Source organism: Ahaetulla prasina, chromosome 1 (assembly GCF_028640845.1).
Source record: "Ahaetulla prasina isolate Xishuangbanna chromosome 1, ASM2864084v1, whole genome shotgun sequence".
Lineage (NCBI taxonomy): Eukaryota > Metazoa > Chordata > Lepidosauria > Squamata > Colubridae > Ahaetulla > Ahaetulla prasina.
In genome coordinates, this window is record NC_080539.1 from 19,807,049 (window position 1) to 19,829,036 (window position 21,988).

The window sequence follows — 21,988 nt, forward strand, 5'->3', positions numbered from 1 at the left end:
GTTTTGGTGTCATTCTGAATGTTTTCTCCCCTCTTTATGCCCATTCTACTTTCTACTGGATGGCAAATCATAACCTACTCATGAATGAAGGCGAATATACATGTCCTAGGATCATGTTGCAGGATCCAATCTGGGTTGGTCGCCAGGACCAGAAGTTTAGTTTTCCATGCTTTCGGACTCATGCCGGAGCCCATCCTCAGGGAACCTCTCTCATCAGAATGTGTGTCAAGTGTCATTTCACGCTTTTGCTTGAAGAGGCATGGTGACGCAGTGGTTAAAATGCAATACTGCAGGCTGACTCTGCCCAGCGCCAGGAGGTCAATCCTAATTCGGCTCATGGTTAACCATGATCCATGTGATCATCTTTTGTAATCTTCAAACAAGCGAAGTCAATGAGGAAGCCAGATTCACTTTAACAACCTTGTTACTAACTTAACAATTGCAGTGATTCACTTAAATATGGCAACAAAAGTCATAAAATAGGGGAAAACTCAACTACCGTATTTCCCCGAATATAAGACCCTTTCTTGTATTTTTTTTGAACCCTGAAATCAGCGCTTAGCCTTATTGCCATGCGCTCAAAAGCCTGATTGGGCTTATTATCAGGGGATGTCTTATTTTGGGGGAAATGGGGTATTATCTTGCTCACAGAAATTTTGGGCTCAATTGTAGTTGTAAGTCGAGGACTAACTACACTATTCAATGAAATCTAAACACGCTTAGTCGGTGGTGAACTTAGCAGCCAGAAATTGGAATGGAGCGGCAATTAAATTTATTCTGCAACATAGAGTTCTGGTGCAACACTCACGTGCCATGACAGGACTACTAAATTCCACGATTCAATGTGATTTGATGTTTTTTTTCTGATCTGAGAATTTCCAATCCTGTAAAGCACTATTATGAGTCACAGTAAATGCAGTACTGCAGGCTACTTCTGCTGCCTGCTGGCTGCCTGCAATTTGGCAGTTCAAATCTCGCCAGGCTCAAGGTTGACTCAGCCTTCCATCCTTCCAAGGTGGGTAAAATGAGGACCCAAATTGTTTGGAGAAATATGCTGACTCTGTAAACCGCTTAGAGAGGGCTGTAAAGCACTGTGAAGCGGTATATAAGTCTAGGTGCTATTGCTATTGTCCCCTCTGGTGGCAGATGGGGACAATAGTTCAATGGAAGCTCTTCCTGCTTCCTAACTAGCTTTATGAGTCAACTGTAAGGAAGGTCATTTGTAGCTTCCATTTCAATTAACTGCAGTTCAGCCTTGTGCGGGAAATATAATTGAGCAAAACAAATCTCCCTTCATATTCCTTAGCTTGAAGTGGCTTGTTTCAGTAAGCCATAATTAAAGACTATTCATTATTTGTTCTGGTTCAGATCTTGAGTTCACCAGGTCAGACAAAATAATGGGGATGTTGACGAATACACTGGCCTGCTTTTCCAAAATCATGTGTTCCTTCCAAGTTAATTCCATTATGGAATTGTCTCAGCCAGGGGATGAAAATTATGTTTCTCTTGCTGGGAAATTTTGAAAGCGCTGGTAGAGTAACGACACAAGCGCCTGTGATGGAAATGACATCAGTTGGGACACGCCAGGAAAGAACTCCATGAAAATAATTTTAGAAAGAGAAAGGAATAGCCTTCAGGAAGGAACAATAATGAAAGGACTATTTGGAAGCAAAGTTCATTCTCCCAGTATTTACCCTTAAATAAAAGACTGTTGAATCAGCATCTTTTTGGCATGAGATATATAATTTTATTAACCAATGGCATAAATCTTAATGGATCCGCCAAAACTGATTCCCAAGATTTCACATGATTTCGCTGAAAACTTACATGAGATGCTTGGTGATCTTGTAAGATCTTGTTTAAAAAAATAGACTTTTAACTTAACTTGAGGATCTGCAAGTACTATTTACAGTTGTTAGAAACACTCTGCAATGTAGCACATTTTCCTTTACTATTAAATAAAGATTTTTTTGTGCCATTTCTGGACCTCAACAGTAGCAACATGCTTACAACACTCAGGAAAACAGGAGTGCTTTTTTAAAAAAAAAAATTCAGAATGGCTGGCATCAGCAATAAATGTGCAACTGCAAGGTCTACACATGATCCTGTCTGCATTTCCTTCAGCTGCTCCTTGGGCTAGTTACTGCATGCTCAATCTCTCCCAGTTGGCTTACAAATTGTTTCCTAGCTTCAGTGAGTTCTCCACCATCAGGCCAACCACAGGGCCCCAGCAAAGGCTTGTACAATTTGGCTTCCCGCTCATTTGGACAGGCACTCTGTGTAGGTACGCTACTAAATAAAAGATTTAACCAGGATGACCATGTGATCAACGCCACAGGCTACATCTACCACCTCACCTGGCACTGTCACCTGAAAGAAGAAAGGAAAAGGAAAATGAAAACCCACTTGCAGACATCTTTTTTTTCCTGCCTTACAGCAAATCCCAAGCATCTCTTTCCCTTTTTTTTTAGCTGTCTCACTGTCTTCCCTTGCCAGGCTTCGGAATGGAAAAAGCTGGAAATCTGCAAAATGTGCCTAGCAAAACGCATTATGTTCAAGTAGTCTCATGGCTCCTAACTGCCCACTTCTATTCAAGGTGATCCTGTAGAAGGTCCATGGAGTTCATCTAGATTAGTCACTCCGCCCCACCCCAAAACCCAGCTCTAGCACCCTGCACTTTATCCTTTCATACTGAATGCCATACAACTTCGCAAGGGCAGATTTTTTTATTTTATTTATTTTGTCGAGTCCAGATTAGATAATGTATACAAGTATAAGCATGCATTGAATACATAAAATGAATGCAATTAAAGGGAACATTAGGACAGGGACAGTAGGCACGCTGGTGCTCTTATGCACGCCCCTTATAGACCTCTTAGGAATGGGGTGAGGTCAACAGTAGACAGTCTAAGGTTAAAATTTTGGGGGTTTTGGGATGAGAACACAGAGTCTGGTATTCCAGGCACTGACCACTCTTACTGAAGTCGTATTTTCTGCAATCGAGTTTGGAGCAGTTCACTTTTAAGTTTGTACCTATTGTATGCTCGTGTATTGTGGTTTTGAGTGCCAAAATAGTTTGGGGAGCCTCAATGCACCGGATCCCTACATCCCTGGGTAAAAGCTGCCAGGTTGTTCTGTTTACTGGGTGCCAAACAAGACCGGGTGTCCCTCCTGCACGAGCAACTTCCCTATGTAGCTTTCTAAGTGCTGGAGAATTTAAGGGAGGGTTTTATTGTTACTCACCTGCCTGTTCTTGCACTCTGCAAAAGTTTCCAGTTGCTGAATATGAAAAGTAGAAGGCAGGACCAAAGGAGCCTTTGGCCCAAGCATGCCACAATTTTATAGCGATTTTTTAAAAAGTTTTAAAAAGTTTCATTATCTTGCAGCTTGGCATTTACAGTAGTCACTATTAGCGATATATACCAGGGGTGTCAAATTCTATTTCATTGAGGGCCGCATCAGGGTTGTGTTTGACCTCAAAGAGGCATGGCCAGCTTGTGGTGGCCCAAGCACTGCCAATGAAAATGGGCTCCCGAGCTCCGTTTTCAGCTGCAATGGCCTCCTGCAACTCTCTGCCAGCGAAAATGGAGCTCGGGAGGGCCGTGGGCAGAGGCACCCGCAGGCCGGTCTTTTGCAGGTCGGACCTTCCAGGATTTGGCCTGCGGGCCTTTAGTTTGACACCCCTGTTGTATACAATCAGGGCTGTGCATGCTTTGGAAACAACTAAGAAAAGTGCTTTGAAATTTGCAGCAGACAGCACCCGCCTTAAATTTAAGAAGTGGGTTCCATAAACCGGCAGCAAAAACATTTTATTTTTTTAAGCTCGTGAATAAGGCTGCAAAAGACTGGGCTGCTTTAGAAGGAGCTAAGAGGTTCGGTTTCCATGGGGTCCAAACCACTTCTGAAATATTTTTGAAATGTACATATCGCTACTAAGTACCCGCTGAGGCCCTTAAACCAGTCGAGAGCATTTTGGACTTCCGTTCCCCCCATATGCACTCTCTCCACCAATATGACTGGGATGTCGCATTGGGAAGGTTTGCTATGTTGAACACTGAGCCCAGAAATCAGGATTAACCTTGAGGAAAGCAAGTTTCAAAGTTTTTCCAGCTCTGTAGAGCTTTGTAGTTGCTTCAAACCAATAAAGCTTCTAATAAGGACAAAGGATAAATAGCAAAACCACATTAGCAAAAAATAGTTTATTCTGGGTTGGTAGGCAAGCTACAATTAATCAAAAGCAGGAGCGTCCCAATTTATCTGCTGGAGCTCAGGATGCTGGAATACAGATATTATCCGCTGATTTGACATTTTTATTTAGGCTGCTGCTGCTGCCGCCCAACTCTACAGTTGCAGTGAGTTCTTTTTTATAAGACTCTGGAATGAGACTCCCCCATAAGATCTGAATGAATGCCCCTCCCCTCCCAACCCTGTTGGGATTATGAAGGGACCTGAAGACTAAACTCTTCATCCAAGTCTTCAGTGAGGATGAGTGAAGCTTCCTTTTAACCTAGATTATTTTGTTTCTACCCGGTCTGTTTTTCTACAATCTCCACTCTTCTTTTGTTTCTTGTTTTTTATTGTCTGTTTTGCAAATTTTAAATCATTTGTAAACTGCCCAGAGGTACCGGGAGCTGGTTAGCATATATATTTAAATAACGATAATTGACAAAAACCTTCAGCACTGACAAAACCCACTGGCGTTGACAAAATCACCATCAGTCAATTGCAAAAGGCAGCTCTACTTGGAACAGCTGACATCCCGTGATGATGCTTTCACACCACCAAACAAGAACATTTGCCTACCCCAGGTCCTTGGGAAGCATTTGATAGGTTGGTAAAAATGCCAAGTCCAGTCTAAACATCTGGCTGACTATGTCTATGGGCCTCTGGTGGCTCAACAGACTAAGCAGTCTGTTATTAACACAGCTGCTTGCAATTTCTGCAAGTTCAAGTCCCACCAGGCCCAAGGTTGACTCAGCCTTCCATCCTTTATAAGGTAGGTAAAATGAGGACCCAGATTGTTGGGGGCAATAAAAGTTTACTTTGTATATAATATACAAATGGATGAAGACTATTGCTTAACACAATGTAAGCCGCCCTGAGTCTTCGGAGAAGGGCGGGATATAAATTCAAATTTTTAAAAAAACTATGTGACAAACTATAACAAGGACATTTCTTACCCTCCAGGGGAAGTACTGGTCTTCCATCCTGCCAATTCCCAAGCATCCTCGCACATTTTTGCCCCATATAAAGAGTTCTCCATGGTCTGCAAACCAACAGAAAAAAAATCAAATATCATTCAATAGCAATAGCACTTTGACTTACTTCATTAACGGTTTTACAGCCCTCTCAAGTGGTTTAAAAATTAGCATGTTGCCCCCAACAATCTGGGTCCTCTACAAAAGGACTTTTGATTACTACCAAATATTATTTGGGATCAATACTGGATACTTACGCAAAGCAATATAATTTACAGAAGATGGGGGCGGGAAAATCAACTCCAGATTTGGAAACAGGAGAGAACTTTAAAAGTTTGCCGACAACTAAAAGACAACCCCTTACATATATATGGATAGAAGTAATTCTCACTAAAGAGACTTCTTTTTCCTAAACAAATGTACTTACAATTTTACTCCAAGATACTTACTAGTGATCGCCGCAAACTGGTTTAATCCACAACGGATCCGGTCCACACAAACATCAGAGTTGAAGTCTGACAAGCCAAACAGGGAAGGTGGGATCATCTCAGGAATAGCTGTTTCCATAAGATTTGGTCCTTTCCCAAGAATTCCATAGCCCCACACAAAAACATGGCCTTCCTCTAGATTATTAGAAACAAAAATAGGCAAGATAACAATAGCCGGCATCAGCAAGACACTAATATATACAGAAATGGAGTTAGATGGGCAGGCCATGGTTCAGTGTTGCAGAAATGCCACTTTTGCATTGGCACAGAATCAGCAGGTCAGTCTCACTAGGTAAACAAGATAGGAATCGCAATCAGAATAGCTAATACCAGTAGTATCTTTACTATTATATATTATATCTATACATATAAAAATGGCTGTGTGTGTTTCTATGTTCCAGCATAATTCTGGAACGTCTCAAGCAATTTCAACCAAACTTGATACACAGATGACTTACTCTCTGGAAAAAAATACTGTGCGGGTAAGACACCCCTAACACGCCTCGGGATATGTGTATGTATGTGTGTGTTCCAGCATAACTCTGGAACGCCTGGGCCACTGAAATGAAAAGGAATGAACTATATTTATAGTGTCAAATCACAGTACTTTTGACAGTGATAGTGTGCATTTTGGATTCAAGTTCTGTTAAGATACAGCCTGTTGTGCCTTAAAATGGCTTCTACTGTACAGCACAGTGGAGTTGCCATGGTAACGGCTTCACAGTACTCCACAAGGGGGTTCCTTCTGGTAAGGGGGATTGGTTCTTAAAAAAAAAAAATGCCCTAGGCCCTCAACTTCAAGCAAAGAGGGCAATGCAGATAATCACCTCAAAAACGGGATTGGGATAAATAAATACCTGTAAAATGCCAAGTTATCAGCTAGTATATAATATATATTACTATATCTTTACAATACTAATACTATACTATTTTACTATGCTGACAGAATAGTATAGTATTTTACTAAATATAGTAAAATACTATACTATTGTACTACGCTGACAGAATTTTGCAAGTCTGAAAATAGAATCTTCCCCCCACCACCACCCTCGGTCTACTTTACAGCTTGAGAAACAAGGGAGGGTCTTTCCTGAGTCTCTTGCCCCGCCTGCTACCCACTTGCAGGCTATGCTGTTTCTCATCTGACCGTTCCCTTGGCAGTATCTCTTTGCTACATACCATTATAGCACATCATATAAACACCAGGGCTACCCATTAAATATTTCTCGGGGACTGCATGACAGCTCAACCGATTTCATAATTTGGGAAAACTCAATTTGCATGGGATATAAACTGCCTTCATTTACCTTATTCTTCTATTTGACCTCTCTACTTTCTGGGTTCCCCGAAGCTGTCAGCTAGAAGTTGTTAGCAAGAAAAACAAAACGATTGTAGGAAGCTTCCACAATCAGGCTGCCTCATGATGAGCATCAATCAGCAAGACTTAATATTTACCATCTTGGCCATCTTTGTTTGGTTTGGTTTAATTCCAAGTATGATTTATGCATTGGCTTAGATCAGTGTTTCTCAACCTCAGCAATTTCAAGATGTGTGAACTTCATGATGGTTGGGGAATTCTGGAAATTGAAATCCATATATCAAAAAATTGCTGAGGTTGAGATACACTGAATTAGATTGTTTTAAGCAATTTTTAAGACCATGTTCCCCAAAGCAGCACACAAACCAGAAAGGAGTCAGCTAACATACAGTAACCAGCATGCAGGATACTTTGCAAAGGTGCTTTGAATCACAAGCAGAAAATCCATCTTCTGAAAAGTAGTCTTTCGTTCCTATCAGCCTCGGCCAGCAAAGCCCATATTAAAGGATTGCAACTTACAATATTGCTGACTTCTATCTTATTTTAGTTTGGTGGGGGGAGGGGGGAAATGACCAAGAGGCTCACCAGTCAAGATGGCATTGCCAGTTCCACCACAGGAAGCTTCCTTCACTTTCCCAACATCGAAGGGCAAATGTCTGGGCACGTTGACCTGCAATGAGCAGAAATATGGAATGTGACATAGCTGTTATTTTAAGACATTCAAAAAAAAAGAGCTTTATGTACTGGTCAATGACCATCAATAAACGGTATTGAACTGAACTGAAAAAAGAGCATTACAGTCTCATTTACAAAGACAAGCCCAAGGCTTGACAAGTTTTGACAGCTATGAAATTTCACACATACACAGCGAGGTTGAACATTGTGTCGTCCTGAGCTCTGCAAAAAATGCAGCCCAGGTATACGTAGTCCTCAACTTACAACCACAATGGAGCCCAACAGTCTGTGGCTAAGCAAGACAGTTGTTAAGTGAGTTGTGTCCCGTTTCATGACCTTTTTTTTGTCACAGTCGTTAAGCAAATCACGAGCTGTTACGTGAATCATGAGGTTGTTAAGTGAATCGGGCTTCCCCTATTGACGTTGCTTGTCAAACGCTGGCTGGGAAGGTCACAAATGGTGATCAGATAATCTTGAGATGCTGCAACTCTCATAAATACATGCCGGTTCCAAGTGTCCCAATTTTGATCATGTGACTGCAGGGATTCGGCAATGGTTGGGTGAGGATTGGCTGTAAATCATTTTTCAGTGCTGTTGTAACTTCAACCAGTTGCTGAATGATTGGTTGGAAGTCAAGGACTATCTGTATATATAGCCACCAGCTCTTCATCTGAGCCCGGGGCAGAGCAATATGTGTCCAATATGAAGATATGACTTTAGGCATTCCCAGAATTAGACATCTTTTGACCAGCCTGATGGGACCACTGATGTTTAGCAGATGCCTGGAAAGTTATGCTGTGTCTACTATGGATCTCTACTTTATGGAACATTAGGATAAGCCTCCTCATTCTGCCTAATGCAGAAGTTCAGAACTTGAGCCCCCAACCTGCGAAAACCTTGGGTGAACTGAAAAATGATTAACATACTCATTATTTTAATTAATGTAGTTCTAACTACTCTGACATTTCAAAAAAATTACTTTTTCCCCCTGCTCTCGCCTGTCAATCTTAGATCCTAGAGTTCTGCAAAAGGAGACCTCAGCATGCTATCCGGAGGATGAATGCATGCAAGATCCTCTCAAAAACATGTAACACACACACACACACCCCGCCCAACCAATCCAACCTCCCTCTTTTCCTGTGGCACAAAAGGCTTGCCGAGTTGTGCAAGTGGCAATCGTTCTTAACCTGGGTCGTCTCAGTAACAGAAGTCAGCTGAAGATATTCCGAGTTTCCCCAGCCAAAGAGCTCGCCGCTCTCAGACACAGCCAGGCAAGAATCTCCATAGGTTGTGACCTGTGTAATGTGGACGCCTGCAATGTCCCCACCCAGTTTTGTGGGAGCACTCATTATATCGTAGTGGCCGAGGCCTAGTTGGGAGAGAAAGACAAGGAAAGTCGGTGCATTATATGCATACACATGGCAAATCAATTAATAATTAACAGTTAATAATTACATGCAGGTAGCCCTCAACTTACTATTTGTTTAGTGATAGCTCTGGTTCACATCTTTTGGATTACATTGTATTAGGTCAGGCTTATTTTTCTATTATGCGGCATTATGCTATTATGCTGTATTCGATTATGCTGTATTTTCTATTATGCTGTATTATGCTGTTACGATGTATTTCTCAACCTTAGTCACTTTGAAATAAGTGGACTTCAACTCCCAGAATTCCCCAGCCAGCAAAGCATAGCTGGCTGGGGAATTCTGGGAGTTGAAGTCCACTTATTTCAAAGTGGCTAAGGTTGAGAAACACAGATTTAGACCATCACTAGATTGTCTGCAGAGGGGGAAAAAAATTAAGAAACCCCAGTTTTGTTGTTAGACCACAACCTCTGTTCACCTTCTCTGATCTGGAGCTCCCTTATATTTTCACTGGAGTGCGGTAAGTTAAGCACTACAGGTAGTCCTCAACATACAACAGTTCATTTAGTGACCATTTGAAGCTTCCATAGTACTGAAAAAAAGTGACTTATGAGCCTTTTTTACACTTAGGACTGTTGCAACATCCCCATGGTCATGTGATCAAAATTCGGATGCTTGGCAACTGGCTCACTTTTTTTTTTTTTTTGCATTTATATCCCGCCCTTCTCCAAAGACTCAGGGCGGCTTACACTATGTTAGCAATAGTCTTCATCCTATTTGTATATTTATATACAAAGTCAACTTATTGCCCCCAACAATCTGGGTCTTCATTTTACCTACCTTATAAAGGATGGAAGGCTGAGTCAACCTTGGGCCTGGTGGGACTAGAACCTGCAGTAACTGCAAGCAGCTGTGTTAATAACAGACTGTCTTACCAGTCTGAGCCACAGAGGCCCCTAGTCTGAGCCACAGAGGCCCCTTTTATGAGCCACAGAGGCCATATTTATGACGGTTGCAGTGTCCCTGGGCCATGTGATCCCCTTTTGTGACCTTCTGACAAGCAAAGTCAATGGAAAAGCCAGATTCACTTAACCATGGTACTAACTTAACAAGTTCAGTGATTCACTTAAGAACTGTGGCAATAAAGGTTGTAAAATGGGGCAAAACTCATTTAACAATTGTGTTGCTGAGCAGCAGAAATTTTGGCCTCAATTGTGGTTGTAAGTCAAGTATTATCCGTACTGCTCTTTAAGCATATAGAACTCCGCCTGCCAGTTTTATCCTCACAACAATCCTGTAAAGTAGGGTATTTGTTTTTTACAATGTATCCCTTTCTTTGTATATAACTCAAGGTAGTGAACATATCAATACTCCTTCCTTCTCCTATTATCCCACAACAACATAGGCTTGGCTGAGAGAGTATAACTGGTTGAAAGTCGCCCGGTGGTTTTGCGTGCCTAAGGCAGGACTAGAACTCACAAATCTCCTGGTTTCTGGGACACCACTTTAACCACTAGACAAACTGGCTTTCTCCAAAGTTGAGCAATCTGGGCTAATCTAATGGGACCTTTTCCATGGTTCTCGTCCACCACAACTGATCCCACACACCAGGAGCTGGCACAAGGGGCATTTTATAGACTGATTAGCTGATAACCCGGTGTTGCCCAGGTATTTCTTTATCCCAATCCTGAAATTGCTCGAGGCGTTCCAGAGTTATACGTGAACATACATACATACATACACACACACACACACACCTAGGGGTTCTAGGGGCATCTTATCCCCACAGCATTTGTTTCCAGAGGGTAAGTCATCTGTGTACCAAGTTTGGTTGAAATTGCTCGAGGCGTTTCAGAGTTATGCTGAAACATACATACATACATACATACAGCCTTTTTTATATATATAAAGATAAAGAAAGAAAAAGATGATGATTTTCATTTCTATTGAAAGGGATAATCTGCAGGGTGTGCTCCACAGTCAAGATGGCAGCAACACAAACCAAAAATAGGCAGAGCTTTGAAGTGAACTTTGTGGGTGCTGTCTTTTTTTTTTTTTTTTGTACCACAACCTGACGACACTCCTGAAAAAAAGACGAATGAGCAAGAAGATTTGTTCGCTTCTACAGAACATGAACAAATAGACAAGAGGCAATTGCATACATGATGCATCAATTATTCAGAGCAATTATTTAGACTTTTCATTATATTGGCTCTCTCTATTCAAGTTACTGTTATATATGTACTGTATTCCTGGAATTAATGAAGCAATGCTTCTAAATTGTTATTTTAATTTCTAAAGACCACTAAAAATGATTAAGGACTGTTTGCAGATCATTGCATAAACTACCATATTTTTCGGAGTATAAGACGTACCTTTCCCCCCCTAAAAGGGGGTAAAAATTTGAGTGCGTCTTATACACCGAATGTAGCCCCGCCCACCCACTGGCCTCCACCCTTTGGCCTCTGCCTCCCAGCAGTTTACCTCCTTGCAGCAAGCAGCAAGAAGAAACAGCCCATTTCAGCTTCAGTACAGCCTAATTAGCACAAGTTGATTGTCCCTTTGATCGGCCTCCCAACTCTCAGCTGTTTCAGGCTGCAGGGATTGCCATGGCCTATTGCTGCGTGGGCCTCTGCTGCTTGGTGCAAGGAGGTAAATTGCTGGGAGCAGATTTTTTTTCCTTATGCTAATCAAGCTATGCTGAAAACAAAAATGAAATTAAAGTACACTATTTGCTGTCTGCTGCAACAAGGCAAAATTGCTGGGAGGCAGAGGCAGATTTCTTTTTCTTGTTTTCCTCACCAAAAAAGGTAGGTGTGTCTTATAGTCCGGAGCGTCTTTTTTTTTTTTTTTTTTGAATTTATATCCCGCCCTTCTCCGAAGACTCAGGGCGGCTTACACTGTGTTAAGCAATAGTCTTCATCCATTTGTATATTATATACAAAGTCAACTTTATTGCCCCCAACAATCTGGGTCCTCATTTTACCTACCTTATAAAGGATGGAAGGCTGAGTCAACCTTGGGCCTGGTGGGACTTGAACTTGCAGTAATTGCAAGCAGCTGTGTTAATAACAGACAGACTTAGTCTGCTGAGCCCCCAGATGCCCTTATAGTCCGGAGCGTCTTAATACTCCGAAAAATACGGTATGTGTGCATCCATCTTTGTATGCATGCACACGAACTCATGCTACAACTTAAAGCAGTTATTAATATTTATAACTATAACCTTGCCTTTAACTGATAATGTTTAGGGCAAAATTAATGGATTGAATTAAGTTATGAAAATCACCAGACTGTGGTCAGCCTCCTATAGAATCCAATCTAGTTCAAAATGGTATTGATTTTAATAATAATATAATAATAATAATAATATTTTAATTTGTATACCGCCCTTCTTTTAAATCATCAGAAGGAAGACAAAGGAGAGCCAGAAGCTCTTCTATGAGCCACAGTTTGACTACCTCTGTCTATTTCATCCATGACTCTAAAAATATTGCTCCTTAAGGTAAAGGTAAATATTTCCCCTGTCCAATCATGTCCAACTCTAGGGGGCAGCATTCATCTCCATTTCTTAGCTGAGGGAACCAGCATTGTCCAAAGACGTTTCCATGGTCATGTGGCCAGCATGACTATATGCCAAGATGCACAGAACGCTGTTATCTTCCCAGCAAAGTGGTACCTATTTATCTACTTGCATATGCATGTTTTTGAACTGCTGGGTGGGCAGAAGCTGAGGCAAAGATGAGCACTCACTCCATAACACCATGCTTGGACTTGAACCCCAGACTGTCAGCTTTGCAACTGGCAAGCTGACGATCTTTAACCACTGAGCCAGTCAGGGATGCTCTTTGTAGGTAACCACCTCTTGTTTTTGTTCTATATTTAAATTCTCTATCGCATATCTGGGGATTGCCCATATAGGTATTTTATAATTTAACTTATATTGATACTTTTTCCAAACCCGCAACAAAGCACTTCTAAGTATATGGCTTTTAAAAACTTTATCCACTTTCTTATCATATAATAAATAAGCATGCCATCCATATAACAGATCATAAGCTACTGTTTATTCTGATTGACAGTTCGGGCCATATATTGGCTGCCTTTGCTATGACTGAGGTTGAGTTGATTTTAACAAGTGCAAAATTGATTTAAAAAATCACCCTTATATGTAGCATTAACCTAATTTCAAAATTCTTATTCAATTTTATGCAGCTTGTAAACCTCTTTTTTGGGTTTCGTTCTTGTTCCTTTTTCTTTTTTTTTTCCTGGTTGCTAAATTCAATTAAATTATTAAATCAAAATGAAATAAAATAATTAAATTGCTGGCATGATCCATCTCAAAACACTTTACCTGTCTGGCCATCAGCTCCCCAACCACAAGAATAGACATCTCCTTTCTCAGTCCGGAAAAGGCTATGATCCTGCCCACAGGCAACCTTTAGGCAAAATAAAAAATAAAAGATTTATTGAAAAATTTAGGATTTAAATGCTACGCTTGCTGCTCAAACATTCTTATTTTGAGTCAAAGTGAAATAGGTATGAGGAGGAAACCAGGATTAAAACAACCTTCCGTAACCAGGTGTTTCTATTATAACTTGGCATCTACAGGTAGTCCTCAATTCACAATCAGCCACTTAGCAACTGCTTGAAATTATGACAAATCTCCTCAGAGCTACTTGCAACCTGGATTCAAAGTTTTGACAGACAGCCCCCCCTGGCAGTCACATGATCACATTTTGGATGCTCAGTTAACAGCCCACTTCTATGGCTGTCTGCAGCATCATAGGGTCACTTTTTTGCTGGAAACTAGCATTTCGTTCCTATTTCTATCCACTTAGCAACCTGGCGTTCAATTTATAACTGCAGGGTTCGCTTAAAGTCTGCTGCAAAAAAGGTTGTAAAATTAAGGCAGAGTCACGTGATGACCTGATTAATGTCCATCATGATTTTCTGTAATTCTGGATTCAATTATAGTCGTAGGTCAAGGACTATCTGTAGTTTGCAAACATTACTGTGGTATTATTAAAATTTAAAAGAACTTCTGCAAGAAACGGAATCATACATAACTGGAGTGACATAGAGGCCTAAGTGAGGGGGGGAGATAAATCTATGAAACCAAGACTTCTGAGACTAAAACAAATAAAAGAAAAGTTGTGGAGTTGCTAATTTTTACTGGCTGGGTTTGCACATTTAAGCTGGTTATGAATTAAACCATTTCCTGAGTTCACATAATACAGACACCCCAAAATAAATGAACCCAAGTTTAATGCTAACCCAACTTAGCATGTTGTAATATGCAGTGACTACTTTTTTAGCTGAATTGGTTAAACCTACATTATTTGAATGTAGTCAATGTGGGCCAGTCTTCTCCTGACCTGGATCTTTCCTAATTTTATGAACTACAACTTCCTATCACACCTAGGTTGGGCAGGAGGCAATGGGTGTTGGGTAGCCAAAATGAGTTGAAGAAAGCCATGGAAGATGATAAAATCCAAGCTTTAAGATGCCTCGCTTATTCCTCATAGCCTAGATGGGGAAAATTCTAAATTGCAGCTAAAAGTTGGCTTTAATTAGTCAGTTGCATCCCCTCTAATTGTGGGAAGAGTTGAAACAAGCAGAAGATGGGACCCCAACCAAAAATAAGCAAAAACACCATATTTTTTTCAACTTTTTTTTTTTTTCATTTTGGCATCTTTTTCTATGCAAATTCTGAAATGATCTCTTTGCTTTAGGGCAAGGGTGTCAAACAGGCTCCCGAGCTCCATTTTCGGCTACCACAGCCTCCTGCAACCCTTTGCCAGTGAAAATGGGCCATCCCAAACTCCATTTTCACTGGCAGAGGGTTGCAGGAGGCCGTGGCAACCAAAAACGGAGCTCAGGAGCCTGTTTTCTCTGGTAGAAGCACCGTAGGCCAGTCCTTCACTGTTTCCAAGGCCCCGCAGGCCAGATTTAAGTACCCCGTGGCCCAGATCTGACCCACAAATCTTGAGTTTGACACCCTTGCTTTAGGGGTTTGAAAATAGGCCAAAGACCACATTAAATTTGACTAGGGTCTGGGTGCTAAACTAGACTGATCCCTGATCTGATTCAGCCTGTTACAGTTTCCTCTTCAAAGACACACACAAAAGCTGATGCAGCGCAACACAACATTTTTCCTTCAAAAAGAGGATACAGGTTTTTGGGCATGACTTACTTGGACCACTCTGTCTTCAAATCCTTGCAGTTTGTTAATGATCTGGCTCTCACTGCGTTTTGCCCAGGAAAAAAAGTCATAACAAGAAAGTGAAACAAGCCATCAAGAAAGTGAACAGCTGAAACTTTAAAAAATGCAATTGGGGCAAATGCCGATTACCGACAAAGTTTCAAAGCTTTGAACTATTTAACTTCCCATATTTTCCAAAGCACATTCCTGACACTGCATAAGGGCTTTTTAGTATTTGAAACTATAGCATGGAATTGTTCTGAGATTAAAAGAATCTCAGCTGAATATTAAGTTGAAATCACAGAGTGCTCCCATCAACAAATAGAGGGGGGGAAATGCTTGAGGTAGAATTTTTCTGTTTTTTCCCTTAAAAGTTCCAATAGGAAGAAAATGGTCTACGTTAGTTGTAATATTAGAACAATTATTCCTCTATTCCAGGGGCATGCTAGGAGCTCAGGGAAATCTTGTAGATCCTTTAAAACAGGAATAGGGATCTGAACCTTAGGTGTTGCTAGGCAACATTTCTCTGCATCCTTCATCATTGGTGGTGCCTGTTGGAACTGGTAGGAGATGTTATCAAGCAATAACTAGGAGGGAGAGCCAATGACAGCATATCATGCTTTTTTACATAACTTCAGATGTCAACATTCTAGAATGCAAAGTACCAATAGAACTTGAATCAGGATTCCCTTTAAAACAAGTCAATCACACACCTCCGAGCCCTGCTTAGAGATACACTTCCATCGAGAACCATTATATGGAACCAAACAGGTTCTCTCACCTGTATATTTCACCTTCAATCACTTTTCGGCCACACTGACCATAAGCATTGTTCCCCATGCTAAAGACTGAAAGAAAAATTATGAGACACCATCAGGTAAATATACAATATTCTGCTTAGCTAAAAAAAATGTCTTTTCGGAAAGATTTTCCTTTCCTCAAATATGGAAAGGGAATATGCAATTATTTATTCTTTTAAATATTCCCAGAATATGCATTTAATTGTTAAGCGTGGATTTTCACACAAAGACATGAGAGTTTGGTTCTGGAAATAAGAGCTAAAGAAGATGTAATTCAAATAAATTAATTCCCTTTCCTCCACCACCAGTAAAAGTTTGAGAAAATGGGCATCCTAACAAACAAAAGTCCGTAATCAGGGAAGATGTATTGAACATAAAATCACCACTAGCCATCTTAATCTTTAATCTGTCCAAGATTGTATGACACCTAATGCTAAGCCTTTGCTTTTACCATACTGTACAGTTTTTAGTTTGGTTTGGCACAATATCATGATTGCTAAACTATGGATTATAGTTTACCATGATGCACCAATATAGCCACTTGTTCATGAATCAACAAATTTATAATTTTATCCTATTTTTCCTCCAGGAGCTTAAGAGATAGAGAAATCTCTCCATAGATATCTGCAAATGAGGAAACCACATGCCATCATTGCACGATTTATGGAGTGATATTAGACATGACACTGCTGATGTAAACTGCACAATTTGTATAATTTTTGACCCGATGGCATTTTGACATCATCATGGCTGGTAATAGATTGCTATGGAGCTCCCTTTATTTTAAATTCTAAAACAGCAATTTCATGAGATAGGCTGGCCTGAGAAAGAACGATTGGTCCAACATCACCCAATGAACTGCCACAGCTAAAGATGGGACTGGATCTCCCAGGACACAGCTCAATACTTAACTACTACACCACATTGGTGTATTTAAACCGGTACTTTTAAAACCTGACAGGTTTGTTTGTTTATTTTTTATGCTGCCCATCTCTCTTATAAAATGATAAAGTTATGTATTAACTTTAGTGTCAGTCTCTTTCTATAAATATGAAAGTACCATCAAACCTCCTTCTTCTGTTAACACCAAAGAATGTGCTCTCCCACAAGATACTTGCAAAACTCTGCTCTGCTGTGGCTTGGCCAGTGGCAAGGGAACAGGGCTTGGCTCCAAGACATATTCATAGCCTTTAGCTTAAAAATAAAGAAACAGACAATGTATTGCAATGTATTACACAAAGAGTACCTTTAATCTGCTACAGAAGTTACTAATACTCAACAAATGTCACAATAAATGGATTTAAATTACTTCAACTACTGCTTAGTTATTAATTATTAGCTTTCAAACTCTCTGCAATTTATAGTACAATTACTATTATCTGTGGCTAGGCACACCGTCACTACTTGTAATACGTTATTTCAAGGCAGGCCTATTTTTTTAAAATCTAAAAATTTAACACCTGTTCATAGGGGGCCTGTTCATAGCATTGTGTTTGTAATAAAAGGCAGAAAGATGTTTCCACAAGACCACCACCAATAATATTAGGGCAATTATTGTCCCCAGTCATATACTTTTGAACACACATTCTATTTGTAGCTACTACCTATAGAAAGATTTACTGGGTCGTGCCAAATGTTCATCTGGTCCAAATATAGGATTCTCCTGCAACAGGTTTGCCTGACAACTGCCCAATGGTTTTCCAGTGCCATGCAAAGACATTTTCCCATTCTTTGAGAACTATAGATATTAAGTCTAGAGACTGCTTTTTAGTCTGACTTCAATATCCGTGTTTATTTTTAATGTTGTATAATTTTAACAGTTCTATTTTTTTTTCTGCCAAGCATTCTGGGAAGATGAATAAATATGTAATAGTCCATTAAAATCATGGAGTGAAAGAACAAGGATAGCATGCAGCATTTTAAAATTAGCAAAGTTTTACATACATTTATCTTTCCTGCTCCTGTGAAATCCAATCTGAGAATCTTTATTCAGACCCATTCCCCATATCTTGTTAATATCTGTTGTTCTGGATGACAGAAGTGTGAACCCGTAGCCACAGGCAGCAGAAGAAATCTTTAAAACAATAGATAAGTTAGATGTTTAGCCCTAGTATACAATAAAGATGGGGAATCTGTAGTTCTCCACTATTTTTGAATCACAATTCTCATCAAAGCTAAGAGGACAATGAACATGTATAACAAGAAAGACACTCTAATATTATTTTTAGGAAATACAAATTCCCTATTTCTAATGTCAAAAAAGGAAAGGAAAGAAGTCGTCTACCCAACTCTCTGAATCAGAAAGAAGCGAAGAATATTGTATATAGAAACTTAATCAGGCTCTCATTCAGCAACTCAAAAAGTCACTTGTTTTTCTCCTTTGCATTTTCAAGGATAGGAATGCTGATTGGAGATGTCAAAAGCCATCCTCAGTAATTTGTAAAAATAATAAAGGCAGAATACAAATAAATAATAAACTGAATCATTGTTCTTTTAGCAACAACTGTTACAGAGATAGCTGCTGCTTCAAAAATCTCCTTCTATACTATAGCTGAGAAAACAATTCATATATTGTTCTTAGAAACTGATGCACCATGTTCAAGAATTAGAACGGGGAGACATATGCGAAAATGTTGTTCCTTTATATTATGTTCATTATGAACAAAGAGTGCTTCTTTTGGTCCCTCAAAGATCCGTTGTTCATTTAGAAAGACCTGAGGAATTTTTTAAGGCTAGCTATAAAGGGATCTTCTTTCTTTTGCAAACAAATCTTCTTGCATACATTAATATAATACATAGGATCAGTTTTGCCTGGATTAGCAGGCAGTAAAAACAAAGAAGGAAAGAGACTTTGGTGGAATTATACGATTGTTTCAGTAGGGAGTGAGGGGAAGAAATCTATGAAGCATAATTAAAATCAAGCTAATTTTAGTATTTAACCTAAGATGATATGACAATCAGCAGCACCAGCTTTCCATACCTGAAAATTACCTACAGTATTTTTCGGACCATAAGATGCATCGGTATATAAGACGTACCAAGATTTCGAAGAGGTAAGCAAGAAAAAAAAGGTTTTTGCCCTCCCCGGCCCCCAGGAGCACTCTGCAGGCCTCCCAAAGCCTCTGCGCATCCCATTTATGTGAAAAACGGGCCTGTTTTTTGCCCATTTTTTGCAAAAACAGGGGCATTTTTTCCCTCCCCAGCCCACAGGAGCATTCTGCAGGTGTCCCAAAGCCTCTGTGCACCCCGTTTTTGCGAAAAACAGGACACGTGGGGTGGGACTTCTGGAGGCCAAAAATGGCTGTATTTGTTGTATAAGACGTACCAACATTTCCACCCTCTTTTAGGGGGTAAAAAAGTGTGTCTTATACTTCGAAAAATACAGTATTTGTGTCGTGTCCCACTCCTCCGCAGACGGCCGGGTCGGGGAAGTCCGTATCAAGCGTGCCTCTGCAGCTCTGCCAAAGTCCTATCAGAGTTCTCAAGGCAGGCAGGAGACCAGGAAGTGACTTCAGCAATCCAAGGTAGACTTTGCCTGACTCAGAGAATGCCAGAAAGCAGATCCTTTATATAGGCCATGGGGTGTGCCTCCATGACTCAGCACTTATCCAGGCCTGCCCCTCCCTTCCTTTTGCTGACGTCGCCTATCAATTCTCCAGAAGCGAGGATCTCTCCAGGCTCCAGCTGTTGGTAATTCACATTCCTCAGGCTCACATGCTGTGGGGGAGGGGGAGGGGTCTAGTTGCTCTGTTTGCCTGGGCATGGAGCCAGGGCTGGGGTCTGGAGGCACATCAGGTCTTTCGTCTTGCTCAGCCTGTCTGGGCATGGTGCCAGGGCTGGGGCACCATGCCAGGACATTCCTCAGCGTTTGGCAGGAGATAAGAGATAAGAGGGACCTGGCTGCGGGGAAAGCGAGCGAGACACAAGTTGGAAAGCTGTAGCAATCCTGAAATACTCTTTTAACCCCTAAGTGACAGCAATCTCCTCCGGGATCTCCATTTTTAAAGTCAAGCCTGACTCTTGCTGATTTTATGGACACAAAGTACAGAAGTGGCTTGTTTTTGCCTTCTTCTGGGGATCTCTGTGTTGATGTCACTGTCTGGATGTACCAGGTTGTGTGAACAACCTTGGGAGGCAGGAGGGAGAGCCACAGCTTAGGTGACCATCATGCTTAGAAAGGAAAATAGACCTGGGAGGTGTCTCAGAAGGGACCTTCCCTCAATCTCTGGAGACCTCATATAAAGGAGGGGAGAAGTGACTTTCAAGTTCCTGTTATTTATTTGTTAAATTTATTTACCTTACAAAAGTAGTCGTACTCCTGTTCTGGTTTCCCAATTGGACTGCCTCAAAAGACTTACACCAGCTTTCCTGTTATTTCCTAGTGGTCACCCATCCCAACCCTTCCTAGGTCTGATTTTGGCTGGGATTTCAGTGGCAACTGAAGTAGGTGCTGCTGTCCCCTTCTCTTTCTTGAAACGACCCAACTCCAAGAAAGCAGGAAACTTTCCCCTCCTCTCTCACCTTCTCATTCACCTCCAGGCGGTAAGGCGTGGGCTGGATCCGCCTTCGCCTTTTCCCTTTATCCGGGACGATAAAGGAAGGGATGCCCAGAGCCCCTGAGAAGGTGAAGCCGCACACGAAGACCCGGTCCTTCCTTTTGGCTCGGTCTCCCACATACTGGAAAATGGGAGCAGCCTCGTCGGCGGCTTTGGCGTGCCGGACGCTCTTTGGCTTGGCGGCTTTCGCGAAGCCGCGATGCCGGCCTTCAAAGAAGAGCCCGAGGGGAAGGCCAAGGAAGGACCGGGGGGTACCATGGAGGGAAGGATTCAGCGACGGCACCCCGGGGAAGGCCCGTCCCCTTCTCGGACATCCCCCAGACAGCCCCCTTGTGCAGAGTCCGGCCACGCCACCGAAGTCCTTGCTTGTAGGTCGCTGAAGGAGCTGCTTCTTGGACCCTACGAATGTCACCCAGATCCTTGTCTGGAAGGCTATCAGGCAGCCAGGAAGCCCCATCTCAGATCGCTTTGCGTGGAGAGACCCACGGATCACGTTTCTAACCCCTGAAAAAAATTCACCATCTTGCGATCATGGGCAGCGCCATCTTGCTAACCTTTCACCCTTTCTCGTTCTGCGCAGGCGCAACTCCTCCCCTCCAAGAACCGCCATGATAAATATAGGCAAGAGTCCGATGTAACGCTAGCCCGCCGGTAGTACTTTTCAGCGCAGCTACGCTTCTTTGCGCAGACGCAAAGCGTACTGTCCAGTCAAAGCCTCCGGGTGTACTTTTATCAGGAATGGTTTTTTCCCCCCTGGTTTTAAGAGCGTGGCCGCATCCGTATCTCTAGCGCCCCCTTTTGGAGCTGAGCTGTAATGTCGAGGTTATTTCGCTTTGCGCAGGCGCACCAAGGACTCAGTAGGGATTGCCATACCTATAACCAAGAGACTAACAGGAACAGAGTTGGAAGGAACTTTAGAAGTCATCTAGTCCAACCCCCTGCTCACGCAGGAGACCTGTACTAGGGATTCGAACCGCGGAACTGGCGATCTTTCTGAGAATGTGACATGTGAGTTGTCAGTTTCAACCAAGCCTTTCATTCATTAAAGCCAGGGCGCACAGGCACCGGATGGTTTCCTATTGGGCCAGTCATTAGAGGCAACTCTGTGATGAATTGGACCACATATTAAAAATTTAACAGAAGAGGAGAATGCAGTGCTAGTTTAATGTATAGGTAAATCCTTGACATACAACCACAATTGAGCCCAACATTTCTTGTTGCTAAGTGAGACAGTTGTAAAGTGAGTTTTGCCCCATTTTATGATCTTTCTTACGACAGTTATTAAGTGAATCATTGCAATTATTGTTAGTAACACAGTCATTAGGTAATTCTGGCTTCCCCATGGACTGTTTGTCAGAAAACCGCAAAAGGAGAACACGTG

At 41.5% G+C, this 21,988-nt stretch overlaps 1 protein-coding gene across 8 annotated transcripts; it reads right to left on the reverse strand.

Moving 5' to 3' along the window:
• Positions 1 to 1,636: 1,636 nt before the first annotated feature.
• Positions 1,637 to 21,167, reverse strand: RCC1L (RCC1 like). Of its 8 annotated transcripts, none has more exons than XM_058164296.1 (11): positions 20,573 to 21,165; positions 17,996 to 18,125; positions 17,120 to 17,245; positions 16,033 to 16,099; positions 15,243 to 15,294; positions 13,401 to 13,485; positions 8,867 to 9,048; positions 7,590 to 7,674; positions 5,648 to 5,821; positions 5,181 to 5,266; positions 1,637 to 2,370 (listed from the first exon to the last, which is right to left on the reverse strand). In XM_058164296.1, the coding sequence occupies exons 1-11, from the start codon at positions 21,062 to 21,064 to the stop codon at positions 2,293 to 2,295; spliced, it is 1,557 nt and encodes a 518-aa protein (XP_058020279.1). In that variant the 5' UTR covers positions 21,065 to 21,165; the 3' UTR covers positions 1,637 to 2,292. The 8 variants fall into 8 exon arrangements, 4 of the variants coding, with proteins under 4 accessions (XP_058020279.1, XP_058020278.1, XP_058020281.1 ...); XM_058164295.1 differs by having other exon boundaries at positions 8,837 to 9,048; XR_009152829.1 differs by lacking the exons at positions 1,637 to 2,370; positions 5,181 to 5,266 and adding exons at positions 6,994 to 7,044; positions 7,142 to 7,263 and having other exon boundaries at positions 5,680 to 5,974; positions 8,837 to 9,048; positions 20,573 to 21,167.
• Positions 21,168 to 21,988: the final 821 nt, after the last annotated feature.

Bases quoted from the DNA above. Each gene is read 5' to 3' on its own strand.
- RCC1L (XM_058164295.1), bottom strand. From the start codon at position 21,064: ATGGGGCTTCCTGGCTGCCTGATAGCCTTCCAGACAAGGATCTGGGTG. The intron at 16,100-17,119 runs GTTTGATGGTAC...TTTTTCTTTCAG, and splicing joins GGTGTTAACAGAAGAAGGAG to TCTTTAGCATGGGGAACAAT. The intron at 2,371-5,180 runs GTAAGAAATGTC...TTCTTCTTTCAG, and splicing joins ACCAGTACTTCCCCTGGAGG to GTGACAGTGCCAGGTGAGGT.